This window comes from Doryrhamphus excisus, chromosome 4 (assembly GCF_030265055.1).
Source record: "Doryrhamphus excisus isolate RoL2022-K1 chromosome 4, RoL_Dexc_1.0, whole genome shotgun sequence".
Classification (NCBI taxonomy): domain Eukaryota; kingdom Metazoa; phylum Chordata; class Actinopteri; order Syngnathiformes; family Syngnathidae; genus Doryrhamphus; species Doryrhamphus excisus.
This window is the reverse complement of record NC_080469.1, coordinates 23,962,588-23,983,262: the sequence shown is the minus strand read 5'-3', so window position 1 is coordinate 23,983,262 and position 20,675 is coordinate 23,962,588. Positions and strand designations below refer to the sequence as shown.

Sequence of the window (20,675 nt, the reverse complement as noted above, 5' to 3'; positions counted from 1 at the left end):
AGCGCGTGTATGTGTATGTGTGTGTGTGTGCGCTCGCTCACCCCCCCCCCCCCCCCCAACCCCCCCAACTCTCCTTCAGGGTCCTAAGTCCGTGCAGAAGTTTCAGGAAATAACCCAACACAAGCTCCAATGTTTATGTCTTATTTATTGATTTGGCTCCGCCCCCAAGCAACCGACCGACCACAATGCAAGGGCAGGGGAAAAAAAACGTCTTTAAAAAAACAAAAAAAAAGTGAAAGAGTGGGATTTATTTTCTTTTCCTGTCTGTGATTGACAGCACTTCCTCTTTTGTTTGTCATCACTTCCTTTTTAAAAGTCAATAGAGCACGCTGTCTGGGACACTTCATTAGGTACACATACCGATACTAAAATACTCAGCAACCATAATACTGAAAAATAACAAATACCCCCCAAAAAAGAAGAAATTGGAATGATACATTTGTATACTGTATGTATTTACAGTGATTATTTATTATCATAACAATTTTTGTAACCGTTACTAATTGTAATGATATTATGATTCAAATGCTATTATTAAACAAGTATATAAAAATGTATTATTTCGTGAATACATTTTAATTTGGATGTCACAAATTTCAATGCCATTACAGACAAAGATGGAATAATAATTTAAAGTGTATGACATTAGCATAAATCTTTTAATGTCAATATAAACACTGTCAAAACTATTTTACACCTATATTTGAAATACATTTCTTAAACGTATTATTAGTTAAATATAGACATCAAATGGAAGAAAAATCAGAATATTACAAGAATAAAGTCGCAAATTTATGAGAATTTTTTTTTATTCATGACTTTATTCTCATAAATCTACAACTTTATTCCCATAATATTCTGACTTTTTTTCTGGCAAATTTATGACTTTATTCTTGTAAATTTAGCATCTTTTTTGTTATAATAAATAAAAAAGTTATAAATTATATAATATATATACATAATGTTACGAACAATTTTTGAATAATATAATTTGTAAATTTCAAAAGATGTATTGTAAATGTACGACATTTTTCCGATAAATTTAAGGCTTCTTTTTCTCGTAAATGTACGACTTTTTTCTCATAAATGTATTTTTTCCTCCTAAATTTACAACTTAATTCTCTTCATTTAATTTCTTGTGCTTTTACAGGAAAAAAGGTCATACATTTCCAACAATAATGTCATAAATTTATAAGAAAAAAATTTGAATATTACAAAATAAATTAGAGGAAAAAAGTTGTAAATTTATTCAGATTTTGTAAAATGTATTTATTAAAACCTTTTGTTGTAAATTTACAAGAATAAAATCGTCAAATAGAATCAAGTCGTAAATTTATGATTTTTTATATTTTTTATTTGTGACTATTATTTATAAAATAAATTTAAGAGAATGAGGTCATAAATTCGGGAAAAACGTTGTAATATTACGAGAATAAAGTCATTTTTGAGAATTTCTGAGAAAGGTTGTAAATTTACTAGAAAAAAAAGTCTTACTTTTATGAGAAAAAAAAGTTGTAAATTTACAAGAATTTATGAGTTTATTCTCGTAATATTACAAATTTTCTGGTAAATTTACAAGAAATAAAATGAAAAGACTAAAGTCATAAATTTGAGAAAAAGAATCAAGTTGTACATTTTCAAATTTCTTGAATGTATTATTAGTTAAATATTTTTTTTAAAACATGTTTTCATGAATACATTAAATCATAAATAAATGCATGAATGTAAATAAAATACGACATTTTTTGGGGGGGGGGGGGGGGGTGAGTGACAAGAATATTTTTAGCTTCAAAAAAGCGTTCTAAAAAAAAAAAAAAAAAAAAAAAAGGTGGTCACTAAAGTCAAGTGGAATATTTGTGCCAAAACTCGTTGCTGTGAATACTGCAGTACAAGCAGAGTACTACGTATATTGTCTCAGTAAATACTGTACCTCTGAAACGCCATCTTTTCAACGTCCCTAATGAAGTGTCCCGTGACCGGCGTGTTGTGGAAGGTACGGCGAGGTACGTGCTAGGTGGGCGTAGCGTCGGAGGACGCTCCCCTCCGGACGACGTCGTCACGGTAAAGCCGCCGCGCCGTCGCCGCCGTCTCATGCGTGTCCTCGGGGTAGCGCGCCCGCAGCTCCTCGTTGGCCACGTAGTGGGTGTCGGCGAACTCGGAGAAGTAGCGGCCCACCTCCGGGTGGCCGATCTCCAGGGGGGACGCGTGGGGCTCCAGGTTCTCTGAGGAGGATGGACATTTTCTCACCTGAAGGTTTTGTCAATATTGTTCATGGCCACTAGGGGGCACATTTGGATGGATAACTGCTGCTTCTTTGTCACAGATGCGCTACTGTATTAAAAATACTGCACTTATGCCCCCTAGTGGCTGTCAGGCGCTATGGTACATTATATTATATAGTCTTATGAGAATAAAGTCAAAATATTATGGGAATAAAGTCAAAAAAATTTGAAGAAAATGTACAAGAAAAAAACAAATAGTTGGGAATCAATTTTTTGTCACCTTTAAATGTTTCAGATCACCAAAAAAAATTAAATATTAGTCAAAGACAGCACAACTCAATACAAAATGAAGTTTTCAAATGAAACTTTTTATTATTATGGGAGAAAAAAAATCCAAACCTACGTGGCCTTGTGTGAAAAGGTTATAAAGCCATTTCTAAAGCTTTGGGACTCCACCACACCACAGTGAGAGCCATTATCCACAAATGGCGGAAGTGCTGACCAACCAAAATGACCCCAAGAGCACAACAATGACCCATCCAAGAGGTCACAAAAGACCCCACATCCAACATCCAAATAACTGCAAGCCTCAGTTAAGGTCATGACTCCATCATAAGACACTGGGGGAAAAAATGTCCAAGACCAAAACATCTTGATGATCCCCAAGACCTTTGGGAAAATCTGGCATTTCAGAAAAAGAACATCATAGCAACAGTAAAATATGGTGGAGGTAGTGTGATGGTCTTGGGCTGTTTTGCTGCTTCAGGACCAGGAAGCCATATGTTGGTGACCTCAAGCTTGAAAGCAACTTGGGTTCTGCAGCAAGACAATGATTCCAGGCTTGGCCGGCCAACCAAAATGACCCCAGGAGCACAACAGTGCCCCATCCAAGAGGTCACAAAAGACCCCGCAAAACATTCAAATAACTGCAGGCCTCATTTGCCTTAGTTAAGGTCAGTTTTCATGACTCCATCATAAGACACTGGGGGAAAAATGTCCAAAACATCTTGATGATCCCCAAGACCTTTGGGAAAATCTGGCATTTCAGAAAAAGAACATTATAGCACCAGTAAAATATGGTGGAGGTAGTGTGATGGTCTGGGGCTGTTTTGCTGCTTCAGGACCTGGAAGCCATATGTTGGTGACCTCAAGCTTGAAAGCAACTTGGGTTCTAGAGCAGGACAATGATCCCAGGCTTGGCCGGCCAACCAAAATGACCCATCCAAGAGGTCACAAAAGACCCCAGAAAACATCCAAAGAACTGCAGGCCTCATTTGCCTCAGTTCATGACTCCATCATAAGACACTGGGGAAAAATGTCCAAGACCAAAACATCTTGATGATCCCCAAGACGTTTGGGAAAAGTTGGACTTTCATCACATCTGGCATTTCAGAAAAAGACCATCATAGCAACAGTAAAATATGGTGGAGGTAGTGTGATGGTCTTGGGCTGTTTTGCTGCTTCAGGACCACAAAGCCATATGTTGGTGACCTCAAACCGAAAGCAACTTGGGTTCTGCAGCAGGACAATAATCCCAGGCTTGGCCGGCCAACCAAAATGACCCATCCAAGAGGTCACAAAAGACCCCAGAAAACATCCAAAGAACTGCAGGCCTCATTTGCCTCAGTTCATGACTCCATCATAAGACACGGGGAAAAAATGTCCAAGACCAAAACATCTTGATTGGTTGGACTCTCATCACAGCTGGCATTTCAGAAAAAGACCATCATAGCAACAGTAAAATATGGTGGAGGTAGTGTGATGGTCTTTCTCACAGGGCCATGTAGCTTTGGATTTGTGTTGTCATTGAGTAATATTTACATTTATTTGATGATCTGAAACGTTTGGTTTATTAAAAGAGGAATCGGATTCGGGTTTCGTTGCGGTTTTCACCTTGCGCGGCGTAGCGGCACGTCCCGTCCTGCACGAGCACGTTGTAGAAGGGCTGGTTGGCGCCGTTGGAGAGCTGCTGGACCCTCATGGTGGTGATCCACTCCTGGCTCATGGTGCACTTGGGGTCCCAGCCGTAGATGACGCAGTTGTACCCCGACCTGCGGCGCCAGGGGACCACATTTAGCGGACGGGGATGCTAGCATGGCTACACGTCGGTTTCGGACGCACCTCTTGTGTTTCATGACGAGGCCCACGGAGTACTGGACCTCCAGGTGTTCCGGAGCACCGCGTGTCTTCACCTCGGGGTCGGCCGGGTGCTTCTTGTGCTGGATGTGCTCCAGCGTGTGCTGCACCAGGTAGCCCACGGCAACGTGCTGGGACGGGTCTAACGCCTGGATGTGCTGCAGGATGTCCAACACCTGGGAGGAAGCCACAGCAGTCAGATGACTTCCTGTACAACATGACGTCCTCTGTGGGGAGCGTGTTTGGACCTTCTCCGGCCAGATGCCCAAGTGGAAGTAGAGGCGGGCCTGCAGCAGAAGGTAGGTCACGTTGTCTGGGTTGAGGGTCAGGTACAGGTCCAGGGTGTCCCTCAGCAGCTGGTACGACTTTTCATTGCCTTCCCTGACGGCAAAAAAACAAGACTTTGAGGCTGCCTTCCACTTACGTTAGATTCCCACGTCTTACCCTCGTTTCCCGATGTTGAGCAGGTTCCCCACCATCCTGAGAAGAACCTCCGTGGTGCCGATGGCGCCGTAGTAGTCGGCGGCGGCCTGGTGTCCGATGAGGTACTCGCACTCCTTAGCCGTCAGCTGCTTGCCTTTCCCGAAGGCGTCGATGTAGACAAAGTCGTAGATGTTCTCGCTCCTGCGGGACGCCGTCATAGCCCGAATATGACACAGCCATAAAGAACAAGACCACCTGAAAGACTAGACTAGAGTACCCTTGTGGTTTTTGGCACCAGCGCAGAAGGAAGTGACTGGGGAAGTTGACCGGCTCCAGCTTGACCCCCAGCTTCTGGGCCAAGGTCATGTAGAGGACGGAGAGGCTGATGGGAATGCCCTTGCGGCGTTGTAGCACCTGGAAGACCGAATTCTGGGTCGTATTTTCATATAGCGACAAGGCAGGGGTTCTTAGAACTACATTTTCCAAAGGACTCACTTTTATCATTATCATTATCGTTTTTAATATTGAGGCAATTTTTATTTACATTAATTTTACACTTTTATTCAATATATTTGTTATTGTTATAATTTATTAACATTTGTATTTAATTTAATCTAAGTATTTTTTATAGATTTGTTTCCATTTATTTTTATAATTTTTCTACTTTGGCAATTTTAAAAATATTTTTTATGTTTGTCTTGTCATTTATTTTTTTAAGTAATTTTTAATATTTATTTTTACGCTTTTATTCAATTCATTTTAAAAATTAAACATACTGAATGTAAGTTAATATTTTGATTTAATTTGTAGATTTTTTTTACACTTTTCGCTTAAGTAATTTTTTTTTTTACTTTTACTATATTTTTTATGTTTGTCTTATCATTTATTTTTTACACTTGGGTAATTTTTAATATTTATTTTTACCCTTTTATTCAATTCATTTGGTAAATTAAACATACTGAATGTAAGTTAATTTTAATTAAGTTAAGTTTATTTAATTTGTAGATTTTTTTACACTTTCGCTTAAGTCAATTTTTTTACTTTTACTATATTTTTTATGTTTGTCTTGTCATTTATTTTTTACACTTAGGTAATTTTTAATAAATAATTTGTACGCTTTTATTCAATTCATTTTTTTTATTAAACATACTGAATGTAAGTTAATATTTTGATTTAATTTGTCAATTTTTTTTTACACTTTTCGCTTAAGTCATTTTTTTTAACTTTTACTATATTTTTTATGTTTGTCTTGTCATTTATTTTTTACACTTAAGTAATTTTTAATAAATTTTTTTTTACGCTTTTATTAAATTCATTTTTTTAATTAAACATACTGAATGTAAGTTAATACTTTGATTTAATTTGTAGATTTTTTTTCGCTTAAGTCAATTTTTTTTTTTATTTTACTATATTTTTTATGATTTTGTTTTTATTTAATCATTTTTTATATATAGGGGGTGCAACGCTACCTGATGGATGTAGGAGTTGAGGGGGTTGTAGTAGTCCGTCTGGTCCCCCTTGTACTGGAGCTGATCATACAAGACGGAGTTGAGGGCGCAGAGGACCTGCCGCTGGAGCTCAAAGTCCTCCAGGATGAAGCCTGCCAGGCGAGAAAGTGGGCTTCAGTGTACGGGGGAAAAAAGGCTCTGGGAAAGGCTTGGCGCTCGGCGCTAGTCACCTGGAACGATACGCAGGCTGGGATGAGACGGGTTCTTCAGCCTCAGCGTCTTTTTGACTTTTTCCGCGATGTCATCAAGCTGCGCCGAGATGCCTTCCAGGGTGACGTCGGCCAGCGGGTTGCAGTACTGGTCCACCAGAACCGCCCCTGGACGGCACAGCAACGACATACGGTAGGTTGTCATTGCTAACACAGTCATTTACATTCACGTCATTGGAGACCCAAAGGAGTCATTTCTATAAAAAAAAAATTGGTCCGTTTATGTTGACATGTGTACTGTTAACTTTGTTATCCAGCATGAAACCACAAAAAATCATTTATTGCTACACGTCTCATTGTGTCTCTGGTCAAAGTCATAAAGAATGGCAACAAGAATGAGTTTTGATTTTGGTTATGTCGCCAACCGCTTATGTCGACATCTGTCAACCAGTCTGAGGGGCGTTGAGATGAGCGGGCTCCACTGTATCACCCATTCCCCTTCGGACCCCCTTAGGAAGTGCAAGTTACTTTGGGTGGTTTTAGTTTTGGTTATGTCGACTGCCGTTTATGTTGACGTCAGTCAACTCTTACTAGCTCCCTCACAGGCGTCCAGATGAGAAGAGTGGGCGATACAACAGAACCTGCCTAAGAACCTGGCCAAAGTCACCTATAAATGTGTAAAAGTAATGGCTAATTTCCCATTCAGTTATGTTGACAACCACTTATGTCGACATCTGTCAACCAGTCTGAGGGGCATTGAGATAAGCGGGCTCCACTGTATCACCCATTCCCCCCAGGGGCCCCTTAGGATGTGCAAGTTAGTTTGGGTAGTTTTAGTTTTGGTTATTTGGTTATGTCGACTGCCGTTTATGTTGACGTCAGTCAACCAGTCCGAGGGGCGTCCAGATGAGGAGAATGGGCGATACAACAGAACCTGCTTAAATATTTGGCCTAAGTCACCTATAAATGTGCCAGTAATGGCTAGTTTCCCATTCAGTTATGTTGACAACCGCTTATGTCGATTCCTTTCTGGAGGGTGTTGGATAAGAGTCTTCCTCTGTATCGCCCATTCTCATCTGGTCTCTGGTCAAAGTCACAAGTAAACGTGCAACCTAATTTGGCCAGATTCGGTTTCATCAACAACCGCTTATGTTGACATCTACCAACCAATCCGATGACCATCCAGAAAACGGAGATTTGAGCAATAGAACTTGCTTATATCATTGGCCAAAGACACAAGTACATGCACAAGCTAATTTGGCTAGTTTTAGTTATGGTTATGTTGACCGCTGCTTATGTCGACGTCAGTCAGTCAGTCCGAGGAACAGCAACATAAGCGTGTTCCACTGTATCGCTACTTCTCTTTATGTCTCTGGCCAAAGTCAAAAGTAAATGTCTGAGTAATCGCGAGTTTCGGTTTATGTCGACAACCGCTTATGTTGATGCCTGTCTGAAGGGCGTCCCATAAGTAGGTTCCACTGCATCGCCCATTCTCCTTCGGTCTCCGGACAAAGTCACAAGTAAATGTGTAAGTAATGGCGAGTTTCGGTTTCAGTTATGTCGACAACCGCTTATGTCGACGTCAGTCAGTCAGTCCGACGAACAGCGACATAAGCGTGTTCCACTGTATCTCTACTTCTCTTTATGTCTCTGGCCAAAGCCAAAAGTAAATGTCTGAGTAATCGCGAGTTTCGGTTTATGTCGACAACCGCTTATGTTGATGCCCGTCTGAAGGGCGTCCCATAAGTAGGTTCCACTGCATCGCCCATTCTCCTTCGGTCTCCGGACAAAGTCACAAGTAAATGTGTAAGTAATGGCGAGTTTCGGTTTCATTTATGTCGACAACCGCTTATGTCGACGTCAGTCAGTCAGTGGAACAGTGACATAAGCGTGTTCCACTGTATCGCTACTTGTCTTTATGTCTATGGCAAAAGTCAAAAGTAAATTTCTGAGTAAAGGCGAGTTTCGGTTTCAGTTATGTTGACAACCGCTTATGTTGATGCCTGTCTGAAAGGCGTCCCATAAGTATGTAGGTTCCACTGCATCGCCCATTCCCCTTCGGTCTCTGGCCAAAGTCGCAAGTAAATGTGCAGGCCAAATTGGGAAGTTTTAGATTTGGTTATGTTGACAGCCACTTATGTTGACGTCAGCTAGCCAGTCCGATGAATGTCAACATAAGCAGGTGCCACTGTATCGCCCCTTCTCCTTCTGTTTCTGGCCAAAGTCATACATAAATGTGCAAGCTAATTTTTGCTACTTTTAGTTTTGGTTATGTCGACGGCTGCTTAGGTCGATGTCAATCATCCAGTCCGAGGAGCGTTTTTTTAAGGGTTGGCACTGCTTAACTTCTTTTTACACTTATATGACGACATTTAAAATGTGACATAAAAACACTGCGAGAAAACAGTCGCCACTTTTTTTTCCCCTCTATAAATCGGCGTTCCGGTTTTTGGTCCCACCTGCGAGAGCCAACTGCTGCTCCGCCGGCTGCTCCAGGAAGTTCTTCAGACTCCTCAGGATGTTCTGCTGTCTCAGGAAGTAAAGGATTTTCTTTGCATAGTACTTCAACGTCAGGCTTTTCCTGCACGGAGGCAAAGCAACGAAATGCGGTGAGCACGCTTTCTCCCTCGCGACCCTGGACTCCTCACCTCTTGTCTGCGTGGAGGATGAAAACCAGCTCGTCCTCGCAGAAGTGCTCAGGCATGCCCAGCGACTCGATCTCGGCAAAGCTGTCGCCCAGAACCTGTCCGATGCACGGCTGAATCGCAGATTCTTGACATTACTTCCAAGTCTGAGACACATCCGATGAATCGGCTCGGTTTTATTTACTCACAACTTCTGTGAAGAACCTTTTGGAGATGGACTCCACCGTCCTCCGGATTTGGATGCCCACTCGATGGCGCGTCTTGTACTCTCGCAGCCAGTCGCAGCTCTCGTTCTGTGGGTAAAACCTCTGCAGCCGAGGCCATCTGCGCGTTTCAAAAAAAAAAAGTCTCAGTTAGGATGCGAAGCTCCAAAGTGGTCCTGATGGGAGAAGCTCCTATGTGACATTCAAGGTTAAGTCTGCGTTTAATATGAACAATAATGTTATAAATCCTTAAAAAAATAATAATACATTTCCAGTCATAACTTGCAGCCAGCCTACGTGGGGGTGTATTTGATGCGTCAGCAGAATGTCAACCAGCCGACTATTGGACTCGAACAAGGAGGACGACACATGAGCCGATTTAAAGCCCTAAACCCAACATGCGCTTCATTAATCTGTGGTGAGCGTTGACAGTAGCAGATCACGTGATAAATAACAGCAAATAAAAACACTTGAAAAATCACCTGAGTTTGTACTGGTGCCCCCACACCTTTCCTCGTCCGTGACAGACGTCGTGCAAGCGTTGGCAGCAACAAGACACGTTGCAAATGTCGACATGTTTCAGCACTGGGAAGCACAGGATGTGTTCGAGAACCTCGGTGGGTAGGTCGGTGAGTCTTTTGTCGTCCTGGCGGCAGGTCGCCCGCTGGTTTGGATTTGCCAGTCGCTCTCCGGCGATAGACGCCGCCATTTTTACTGTTTACCCCGATTACCTCATTGCCTAGGCTCCACCCCCTTATGGCGCAGGGGGCGGTGCGGCGATGCAGTTATGTGTCCTTATTGGTCGTTTAGCGAAGAGGGCGGGGTAGCGTGTGATGCCTTTGGTGGCTCGAAAGCTTCCGTGAAAAACGTTTATTATCCATGATGCTGGAAACAAAGTAGCCAAACTACAATATATTTGTTATACAATTAAATAATAATTAATAATAATAATAATATAATACAATTTTAATATCGAAACACTGATAATTAGCGCAGAAATGCCATGTATATGTAAGTGTGGCTCCAACACAAGCATTTGAGTCACAATATATATAATATATAAAAAAAATTCCGTATTATAAATTATCAGTATACACGTTAATTTGTACACTGAAATTAAATCAAGTGCATACATGCATGTACAGTTACAGTTTGTGACCCTCGTTGCCACTTTTCCGGAGGACACCTGAATGCAGCAGCGTCGCCCCCAAGTGGACAAGATAGTTAGCAAAGCTGACGGCTAGCGTCTCCCTTTTGACAAAACAGAGGTTTTAAACTCGGATAACATATATTCTGTAATCAAAATAACCTTAGCGTGTGTGTGACAATTGTTGAGTTTAAGTCGTTAGTTGGGGGAATGTATTATTTTCGAAGAGAAGCGCACAAATGTTTTGTTTTTTTTAGCTGACAAGCTAACTTGTGGGTCCAATTCAACCAAGCTAAATGTAAATAAATAAACGTAACTGAGTGTAATGTTATGTCGCACAAGTTGTACAAATAAAGTTTGATACAACTTGTGTCACTGCAAGCTCTCACCCCTTTCAGAGATAACTTTATGCAAACTTAACCATAAACCCCAAAATGTTCTGCAGAATGCCTATACGGCGGTGCATTATACGTTTACATCCACATTATAAATGTGATTAAAGGACACTTTTTGGGCAATTCGCGACAGTTGCAAGGATTGTTGGCCATGGCGAGCGCCTTGGGGGCCAAGATGGGATTTAACTCGCTGGTGAGGAAGCAAAACAGGAGCTTCACCGTGAGGATCTGCACTATGGAGTCAGACATGGAGTTTAGCTGCAAGGTTGGTAGTTTTAGTGGTGCATTTCTTCTGTAGTGGCGCTAGGTGGCGGCAGTGAGTTACTGACGCACTAGATCAGGCTTTATTACCTGGAGCCTCGTTAGGTACACCTGAAAGATCTTAGCAAGGAATTCTGCCTTTTAAAAATGTAGCTGTGCATTATATTTATAATAAAATTTTGTGTGTGTTGCAGATGAAATGGAAGGGAAAGGACCTCTTGGACCTGGTGTGCAGAACCCTGGGGCTGAGAGAGACGTGGTTCTTTGGGCTGAGGTACACCTTCAAGGACACGGTCACTTGGCTGAAGATGGAGAAGAAGGTGAGGACTTGTCACATGTTGTCACGTGTTGTTTTGGTGTCAGCCGGCATTGGCGCTAACATTGGTCCACCGTCCTCACCTTTTTATCACGCAGGTTCTGGATCAGGACGTACCCAAAGAGGAACCCATCACTTTTCACTTCCTGGCCAAGTTCTACCCGGAGAATGTTGAGGAGGAGCTGGTGCAGGACATCACACAGCATCTCTTCTTCCTCCAGGTGTGTCACGTCGATTCTGAAACTGCATGGCGTTCCACATTACAGGAGGTCCAGAGATGCATTCCGGACTTAATTGCCGGAACAACAGACTTTTACTGCAGCTTCCGATTATTCGATTATTTATGTCTTAAATGGCTTCTTTACTCTGACGTGTACAACGTGACTATAGGGGTGTTATTTTATGTGTAGAGGGCTCTAATAATGTTAAAAATAACAGGAGTTAGAAGGTGGTAAACAGGTTTCCCTGTAGTCTAACTACAAAAATATACAGTTTTAAACCACGATAAATAGAGTTATTACTGTACTGATTACTGTACTATACTGTGTTCTAGTATTTATAGTGTTTGAGGTCCCACGTTAGTGTAGGAAGTTGTCATTTATGATGTGTAGTGAACGTTTGGTGCCCACGGACACACTTGACTGGACTAGGATGAAGAGTTTTGAACCAGTCATGACGTGCTATACATATCATTATATGGACATACGCATTATGTCATTGTATGGTCATATCACCTTGTACTTCGGTATGTGACTAAAATAAAAAAAAAACCATAAACTATATTAGGAAAGCAGGAAGTGAACAAATGTAACAGTTACTGATTGTAAAAGTACCAGATGGAGGGGTAGGATTTAATAAGCTTTGCTTCTTCCTACTCCTTTTGGACATGTGGAACTGGGAACTGATTATGGGATGCATTCAATTGTAATCTGTAAAACCATTACAATTACCATAGAATGGTCACCTTTTAATAGGATGCCATGCCAGCAGGGGGCGAGCTTCGGCTGCTTGTCCTATCATGTACGGTCACGTCTTCCTTGAATGTCAGTGCGAGGAATATAACTCCCCACCTCCCCGAGTCATCAATGACCAATTAGCCTTTGAGGGCTCCATTATTGGTTTGACTTAATAACATATTCCTCATGGGAAGGGCGGTAAGGGGGGCAGAGGTCCCGTCATGTTCCGCCCACCGAGTCGGATTAGTTCCAGGAGAAAGCAGCACCCTTGTGAGAGACACCTCGTAGCCTTCACAGGAACATGCACAGTGAACTACTACAAGCCTTGTCTTTTTATTACACCGCCCTCATTAATTCCCGTAATGCCGGGAGCATGTCTGTACGCTGATAGTGTCGCCGCTGTGACAGCTGGATTAGTGTTTATCTCCAGGCAGATACACACACACACACACACACACAAACACACACAAACACACACACAAGCTGTCTTATTTACGGTGTGCATGGAGCGTAAATGGCCTCGTCGTGTGGTCCATGCAGGTGTTGGTGTCAATTAGCGTGACAGGTGATAGGGGCTCCTACTGGGGAGTTTCATCATTATGGGAGGGGAGAGAGAGAGGGGGGGGGGGGTTCCCTCCTCTTCACACACTTGCTGTGATCCATAAAGTCAACCCCCACCCCCGCAACGCTCACTAGCCGACACAAGCATCAGTCCCAGGATGAGATTGTTACCACGTTGGCTTTTTTTTATTTTTTTCTCAGAGCTGGCTTTGCTCCTTGAGTATTGGCTCAGGGTCTAATGGGCCCCCCCGTGGCCAAGTACTCTCAGCTGGACTTGGTCCTGTTCTTAAAAACTAACACTGTGTGTCTATGCCACAGGTATCAAACACAAGGCCCATAAAATAGTATAGTCAAATATTTTTGCCCAGTGTCTTTTATTATGGTGGAGTCATGAACATTGACCTTCACTGAAGGTCACCTATTTTTACCTTTTGCGTAAACAAATGTAAAAGATGTTTAAATACTAAAAAATATGGGATCGGGTGTTTGGGATTATAAATACTTTAAAGCACTGTAAGTAAGTAAAAGTATGCATTTATTAGGGCGCTGCAATGACATCAGCCCCCCTGAGGATAATTTTTGGTATTGAAGGCTGTAATATTAAAAGTTTTTTTTTTTAGGACGTATAGCGAAGCATGTTTTTTTTTAATTTTCTATATGGACAAACTCACGGACATACAGCAGAGTGTTTAAGCGCCTCTTCTCTCAACCATGGAAGCATAGAATAGATTTTTCTCACGTTTGATGCCCTGGGGCACATATTACCATTTGAACATCATTAAGCAGTCACTTTGGCATAATTGGAACATCTTTTAAGGTATTAAGTATGAAAGACTTATAGGAAGAAGTATTTTTTTTACTGTTTCTGATATAAGTCGAAGTCTTCTTTCCAGTAGCTACGCTTCCAGGAATTCCATAACATAAAGAAGCTGTCATAATTTTGTGGAATTCCCAGCCTCACTAAAAAATTCATGACTCAGTTAATGTTATGTTAATATGTCGAATATTTCCTCGGGCTAAACAACCACTAAATGGAATGTTTTCGCCGAACGACTCCAGGTAGATGATGACTCCGCTCTATTATTCATTTCTTTCAGGGACGTGACAAGAAACACAAGGTTCTGATTATTTTTTTTTAATCCCGACACAGGTCAAGAAGAAGATCCTAGAGGAGGAGATCCATTGTCCTCCTGAAGCATCCGTGCTGTTGGCCTCCTACGCCGTCCACGCCAAGGTCAGATGCCACTTTGAATGCTATCTCTGATAGCTCACTGCGAGTGATGGAAACACTCCCCTTTGGCCTAAAATGTGCACAACATGTAGTATTCTCGTCTGTGGGTTCAATGTTGAGGGTTTATTCTTTTCTGGGGAGCAAAAGACCTACCTCACGGTCAGCGTGCCTCTGCTTTCACCATTTCATAACGCACATTATCACGTCGGAGTCACCAATATAAATCCAATTACATCCACTACTGTTTGCTGATAACCATGGTACATTCCGATTGAGGGAGTTTGACTTCATGCAGGTCTGATGAGTAGTGGAGACTGACTCAGAGTCAGCGTGGTCGAGGACGGAGCTTGTGGAATGTAAGAGTTTTGGTGTGGTGGCACATTTTTATTAAAAGAAACGTATTATTGGCGATAAAAATAGCATTAACTGCGGCCCGTGTGTGTAATTAACCTGGACGATAAAGGATAACATAAAGTGTAGCTCTTCATTCGGATGTACAATTTGATCTATTTAAGTAAGCTGGAAAATACACTGAAAACAAGTACATTTACCTTAAATTACGTGGTGTCTTTGAACGCCACCCCTCATTGCTCACAATGACATGGTTTTAAGTGTGATTGAAATGTGCTACTACACTGAAAATGGGTATAGTTCACACATAGATGTTGATTGTGATTAATCATGACTAACCCGGCAAACCGACGGGTAATCGGATTAATCATGATTAATCACGATGCCGCATGAGTGATCACGATTAATCATGATTAATCATGCAGCCCTGTGATTGATCTAATTAAATTTTTTAAAATTGTTTCCCCAGCCCTACTTATTATGGAATAATAATAAAAAACAAAATCTGCATAAAGTCTTCTTAGAAAATTGAGACATGACAATAATTATATTTTTGCATAAAAAAATCGTTTTGATTAAAGGTCTCAAACAAACTATTCTTCTCAGTGCGGCCCAAAACGTTCTTCAAAATATTATACTACAAGAGTCAACAAAAAGTGCACTTTGGATACCCTTGTTCTAATATGAAGGACAACCGTTTTTACAGTTGTATATACAGTATACAGATAACACTAGTTGAAAAGTAGAGCTTAGATTCCTAAGTAGAGCTTCAAAATGCGAAAAAAAAGAAGTGGGACTGCAACAAGAACATTTTGAGAAACTCATTTATTGCTATCAGCGTCATTGCTGCTAAGGTTGGACACAGTATGGAACCTCGTTGAAGAAATTTGAAACCTCTTCAACGATCCTGACGGTTATGGAACAAAAAAGTCAAGTGGCTTCATCTACTTCAAGGCCACAAAATTGCCCGATTGGAATTTGCAAGAGAGCTCCCAGCATATTCCCAGCATATTCCCTCATGAGGAAAAATGGAACCTCGATGGTCCTGATGGCTTCCAACATTACTGGCATGACGAAGAGATCCCACCTGAGATGTTTTTTTCCACACACTGCACAGTGAAGGGAGCACCATCACTGGAATCCTTCAATGGAACAATGGAGCCTGTTGGGCAGGGGCGTCAAACGGTGGCTGGAAATGAGATGAGACGACAAACTGTTGCTGAAGCCTTTCCGACAATATTTGGTCGCGTGGAAGAGTCAGAAAAGCAAGTAACAATTTATCAGTGTAGTAACTGCGTTTACTTTGTGTAAGTAATGGAACAAAAGCGGTTATATGTGTAGCATTATATAATGTGCATATACAGACATACAAAATCTGCTATAATTAAAGACCTTCAACAAGGTTTTATATACAGAATATGCTGTGACCGTGTCGTAACAGGTATATTCATGATTATTATTATTATTATTATTATTATTATTATTATTATTATTATTATTATTATTATTATTATTATTATTATTATTATTTATTTATTTATTTTTCTGTGTTTTGGTCATTTTAAGCATGTATGAGCCATACGTGATTACGTGGATAAGCAGCATAGAAAAAAGTTGATGTTTTTGTCCCTGTCCACAAAGGGGAGCCAGAGGAGCCCAGCGTCCTCAGGGGGGCTGATGTCATTGCAGCGCCCTAATAAATGCATTGCTTTTACTTTAAAATAATAGTTTTTCCCCATTTTAAACTTGTATTGGTACAGTTTGTATATTTGGTGGTGATTGCCGACGTGTTGCAACACCGTGGAAACAGACGACTTGCACCGGGACACTTGAGTCTCATTCACCTGTCACTACACCCGGAAGTGCTGTCACTACAACCGGCTAACTGGCTAACGTGGATCTCCTGAAATCTTCATTCTACCTGCTGCTCTGAGTTTTCCGCGAATGTCAGAAGTGTATTCTCTACAGTTGGGCCCTTTTCTGGGCCCTTGTCTGTAAGTCTCGCTCTTTCATATTCTGCACTGTTGCTACTTCTCAGTTGTGAACACGACGCCGTTTCTACACAGGGGGCTCCACTGGAGCCCTTGCGTGTAAGTCTCTGTCTCCGCTAACCACCACTCTTCTACTCCACTGCTGCCTGCCATAAGCAGAATCGTGCACGTTCAGCCTTGCTCTGGCCGTCTGCCTACTGTTTTTCAGCAACCTTACCCACCATGGCCCCACTTACCTCCACTTCCGGCTGCCCTGACTGCTCGATCCTCCTGGGAAAAATCCACGAGTTGGAGGAGCGCATTACTACCATGCACAGGGTCCGCGAGGCTGAACTCCTAATGGACACCATCACTTTCCGTCTCCCATCTCCACGGTCCGAATCTACCACACATCAAGCCTCTCTCGCTGCCTCAACGGATAGTCCACCTCTCCCGCTGCATGATGTCCTCCACGATCGGCCGGATGTTTCCCTCGCTGTCCCCCCGGCAGCTCCCAACGCCGCAGCCGTCTTGCCGGGGGATAAACCCAAGTCCTTGGCGACCTCCACCCCAGCTAAACTGTCACCCAGGCCAAAAAGCTCTCGTCGCGTCTCTGTTGTGAACTTCACCCCTGCACCACGGCGCCATCTTGCCTCTTTAACTTCTACCATTCCAGCTGCGGAGTCGCCCCCACCCCATGTGACCTCGCCACCCCATGTGACACCGCCGCTGCCACCTGTCCAGGCTTCTTCGGCACCGCCCCGTCCCCTCTTCCCTCCAACCACCATCATCATTGGGGACTCCATCACGAGGAACATTCGCTTCTTCAACGCCATAACGTACTGTTTCCCCGGAGCCACTGTCCCCCTCATCCACTCAAAGCTTGTTGACATTGTTGAGCGATCTCTCCCCCCATCTGTCCGTAGAATAATTGTACACGTTGGCTGCGTTGATGCCTTCCGCCGTCAGTCTGAAATTACCAAAGTGCAGTTCAATAATCTTTTTCAGTTCCTTCGCAAAACTGGCAAGACTATCTTCATTAGTGGCCCTCTCTCACCTCACAACCGCGGGTATGGTATATTCAGTCGTATTCTCTCCCTCCACACCTGGCTCCAGTCTGCTACAAACTCCCTCTCTCTTAACTATATTGACAACTTCGATCTTTTTTGGGGCCGGAAATCCTTTTTTAATCCTGACGGCCTCCATCCTAGCAAGCTTGGCAGTCGGATTTTAACAGTACACTTACAACACGCTGTTCACAGTGCGTGACTATTTACATTTGGTCAGACACGCCCCCTTTTTCTTTTTCTTCTTCCATATCCGGCTACAATTTTACCCACAGCTCCTCCTGCAGGCCACAGCGTTCACTGCACCCTGCTACTGCTTGCTCTACTTTTCAGCCTTTTCTTTCACCTACAAACAAGATCCCATCCCACTGGTCATACCGCCCGACTGGACTCCGCTATTACAACAATAAACATGCAAATTTAATAAATCTCCGCCCACTCTCCCGCAGCCAAGATCAAATGATGAACTCTTATAATCTCAAATTATCCCTCCTAAATGTCCGCTCTCTCAACAACAAGGCTCTCATTCTAAATGAATACATCACTGACAATAAACTGGACTTCCTCTGTTTGACAGAAACCTGGCACAAACCTTTGGACTATTTCTCCCTAAACCAAGCAACACCTCCTGGATTTACTTACCTTGAAAACGCCCGTCCCGACGGACGTGGCGGTGGCACAGCAGTCATATATAAAAAGGACATCAAAGTCACTCCAATATCCCTCCAAAATGTTCACTCCTTCGAATTCACTGCCTTCAAACTGTCCGGTCCATCCCCCCTTGTCACTGCTGTCATCTATCGCCCCCCAAAACCAAACTCTTCTTTCCTATCAGATTTTACGGACCTCATCACCCAATTAAATGCAATCTCATCATCCATCCTTCTGCTCGGTGATTTCAACCTTCATATTGACAATTCCAACTCCAAACCTGCGACAGAATTCCTTGATCTTCTCAGCTGTTTCTCCATCACTCAACAAGTTAACTTCCCCACCCACACCAGAGGACACATCCTGGATCTTGTCTGCACTACTGGTATCAATATTCACAACCTCACTAGCCATAACCTGCACATATCAGACCATCTGGCCATCACATTTGATTTACACACATCTCCTAGTGTCTCAAAAATCAAACGTCAAATAACCTTCAGGAATCTCAAATCCATCAACCCTCATGCCCTTACCTCACTTCTAACCACAAAATTTGCTATCTCCCCTCCCCCGCTGTCTGAGGACCCCTCTGAACTTGTCTCCTACTACAACAATACCCTTTCCTCCTGTCTTGATGAACTGGCCCCTAAAAAAACCAAACTGGTCTCCTTCTCCCACACTGCCCCCTGGTACACCCCTCAGCTCCATAATATGAAGACCCGTAAACGCCAGCTTGAGAGACTGTACAAGAAATCTGGCCTAACTGTTCATCTTCAAGCTTACACAGATTTTCTACAGCAATATAAAGATGCCTTAAACACTGCCCGCTCACGATACTACTCCAATCTGATTATATCTAGTTCCAACAATCCTAAATCCCTCTTTTCAACAATCAACACACTGCTAAAGCCAAATGACAACTCCTCCTCATCCTTCACCACCACCAAATGCAACAACTTCTTAACCTACTTCCAGTCCAAAATTACCAAAATATACAGCTCCCTAAACCCCCCCTCGACTCACTCGCTTCCTCCTGACCCTCCACTATCTGGCTCCACCCAACGACTCTCCAAATTTACACCTATCTCACCCGTGCAACTCACTAAAATACTAACCGGTATGAAGACTCCAACATGCTCCCTGGATCCTATCCCTTCTTCATTCATCAAACCCTGCCTCCACATCATCTCCCCGCTGATCACAAGTATCATTAACTCCTCCCTTATCACTGGATCCGTCCCACAGTCTCTCAAGCTGGCGGCAATCACCCCCACACTCAAAAAGTCTGGTCTCGATCCCAATAACCTCTCCAATTTCCGTCCCATATCCAACCTCCCCTTTCTGTCCAAAATCCTTGAACGTGTCATAGCTGCTCAACTTCAATCTCACCTCAACTCCAACAGCCTGTTTGAATCCTTCCAGTCCGGTTTCCGTCCCAAACACAGCACTGAAACAGCTCTTCTTAAAATCACCAATGATCTTCTTCTCTCCTCCGATTCCGGCCATCTTACCATCCTCATCCTCCTAGACCTCACCGCAGCCTTTGACACCATTAGCCACTCTATCCTCCTGTCCCGCCTCAAAACCAGCCTCAATATCACCGATTCTGCTCTGTCTTGGCTCCAATCATACCTCACCAACCGTCAACAGTTTGTGCACATAAATAGCTGCTCCTCCTCCATAGCCCCTTTACCTCAAGGTGTTCCCCAAGGTTCGGTGCTTGGTCCTCTTCTCTTCATCCTCTACATCCTTCCACTTGGCAATATCATCCGTCGACATGGCCTCAATTTCCACAGCTACGCTGATGATATTCAACTATACATTTCTACCACCTCCATCAACTCCAACATCTACTCCACCCTCACCAACTGCTTAGCTGATATCAAAACTTGGATGGAACAAAATTTTCTCAAACTTAATAGTGACAAAACAGATATTATCATCATCGGTCCCAAAAACACCACGGCGCCCACCCATAATTTCCATCTTCAATTTGACAGCGCCACCCTCACTCCATCCCCGCTCATCCGCAACCTTGGTATCCTCCTAGACCCCACCCTTTCATTTGAACCCCACATCAAACAGTTAACCCGGACTGCATTCTTTCATCTTAAGAACATAGCCCGACTCCGTCCATCACTTACATTCTCTGCCGCTGAATCCCTAATCCATGCATTCATCACCTCCAGAATCGACTACTGCAACAGCATTCTCTACGGTACACCATCCAAAACCCTCAACAAACTACAATATATTCAGAACTCCGCTGCCCGCCTCCTTACCTCCACCCGCTCCCGTGAACACATTACCCCTGTCCTCCAAAACCTCCACTGGCTTCCCGTCCCCCAACGCATTCACTTCAAAATTCTTCTCATCACCTACAAAGCCCTCCACGATCTGACCCCCCCATATCTCACAGACCTCCTCCATCCACATAATCCCCCGCGTCCCCTTCGCTCCTCAGACTCCAACCTCCTGGC

General features: G+C 42.9%; 2 protein-coding genes across 4 annotated transcripts in view; one reads left to right on the top strand and one right to left on the bottom strand.

The window, feature by feature from the left end:
* Positions 1–127: 127 nt before the first annotated feature.
* On the bottom strand, positions 128–10,041 carry fbxo21 (F-box protein 21). The gene is made up of 11 exons (XM_058070660.1): positions 9,769–10,041; positions 9,272–9,407; positions 9,087–9,196; positions 8,898–9,019; positions 6,460–6,606; positions 6,251–6,381; positions 5,059–5,195; positions 4,803–4,982; positions 4,344–4,739; positions 4,116–4,273; positions 128–2,222 (listed from the first exon to the last, which is right to left on the bottom strand). The coding sequence occupies exons 1-11, from the start codon at positions 9,993–9,995 to the stop codon at positions 2,011–2,013; spliced, it is 1,956 nt and encodes a 651-aa protein (XP_057926643.1). The 5' UTR covers positions 9,996–10,041; the 3' UTR covers positions 128–2,010.
* A 451-nt stretch (positions 10,042–10,492) lies between these two features.
* The window catches only part of nf2a (NF2, moesin-ezrin-radixin like (MERLIN) tumor suppressor a), a 51,807-nt gene continuing 41,624 nt past the window's right edge, over positions 10,493–20,675 (top strand). For all 3 annotated transcript variants that reach the window (XM_058070669.1, XM_058070670.1, XM_058070671.1), the window contains exons 1-4: positions 10,493–11,093; positions 11,284–11,409; positions 11,504–11,626; positions 14,073–14,156. In XM_058070669.1, the coding sequence (XP_057926652.1) occupies positions 10,980–11,093; positions 11,284–11,409; positions 11,504–11,626; positions 14,073–14,156 (447 nt within the window). In that variant the 5' untranslated portion in view covers positions 10,493–10,979. The remainder of the gene's footprint in view (positions 11,094–11,283; positions 11,410–11,503; positions 11,627–14,072; positions 14,157–20,675) is intronic.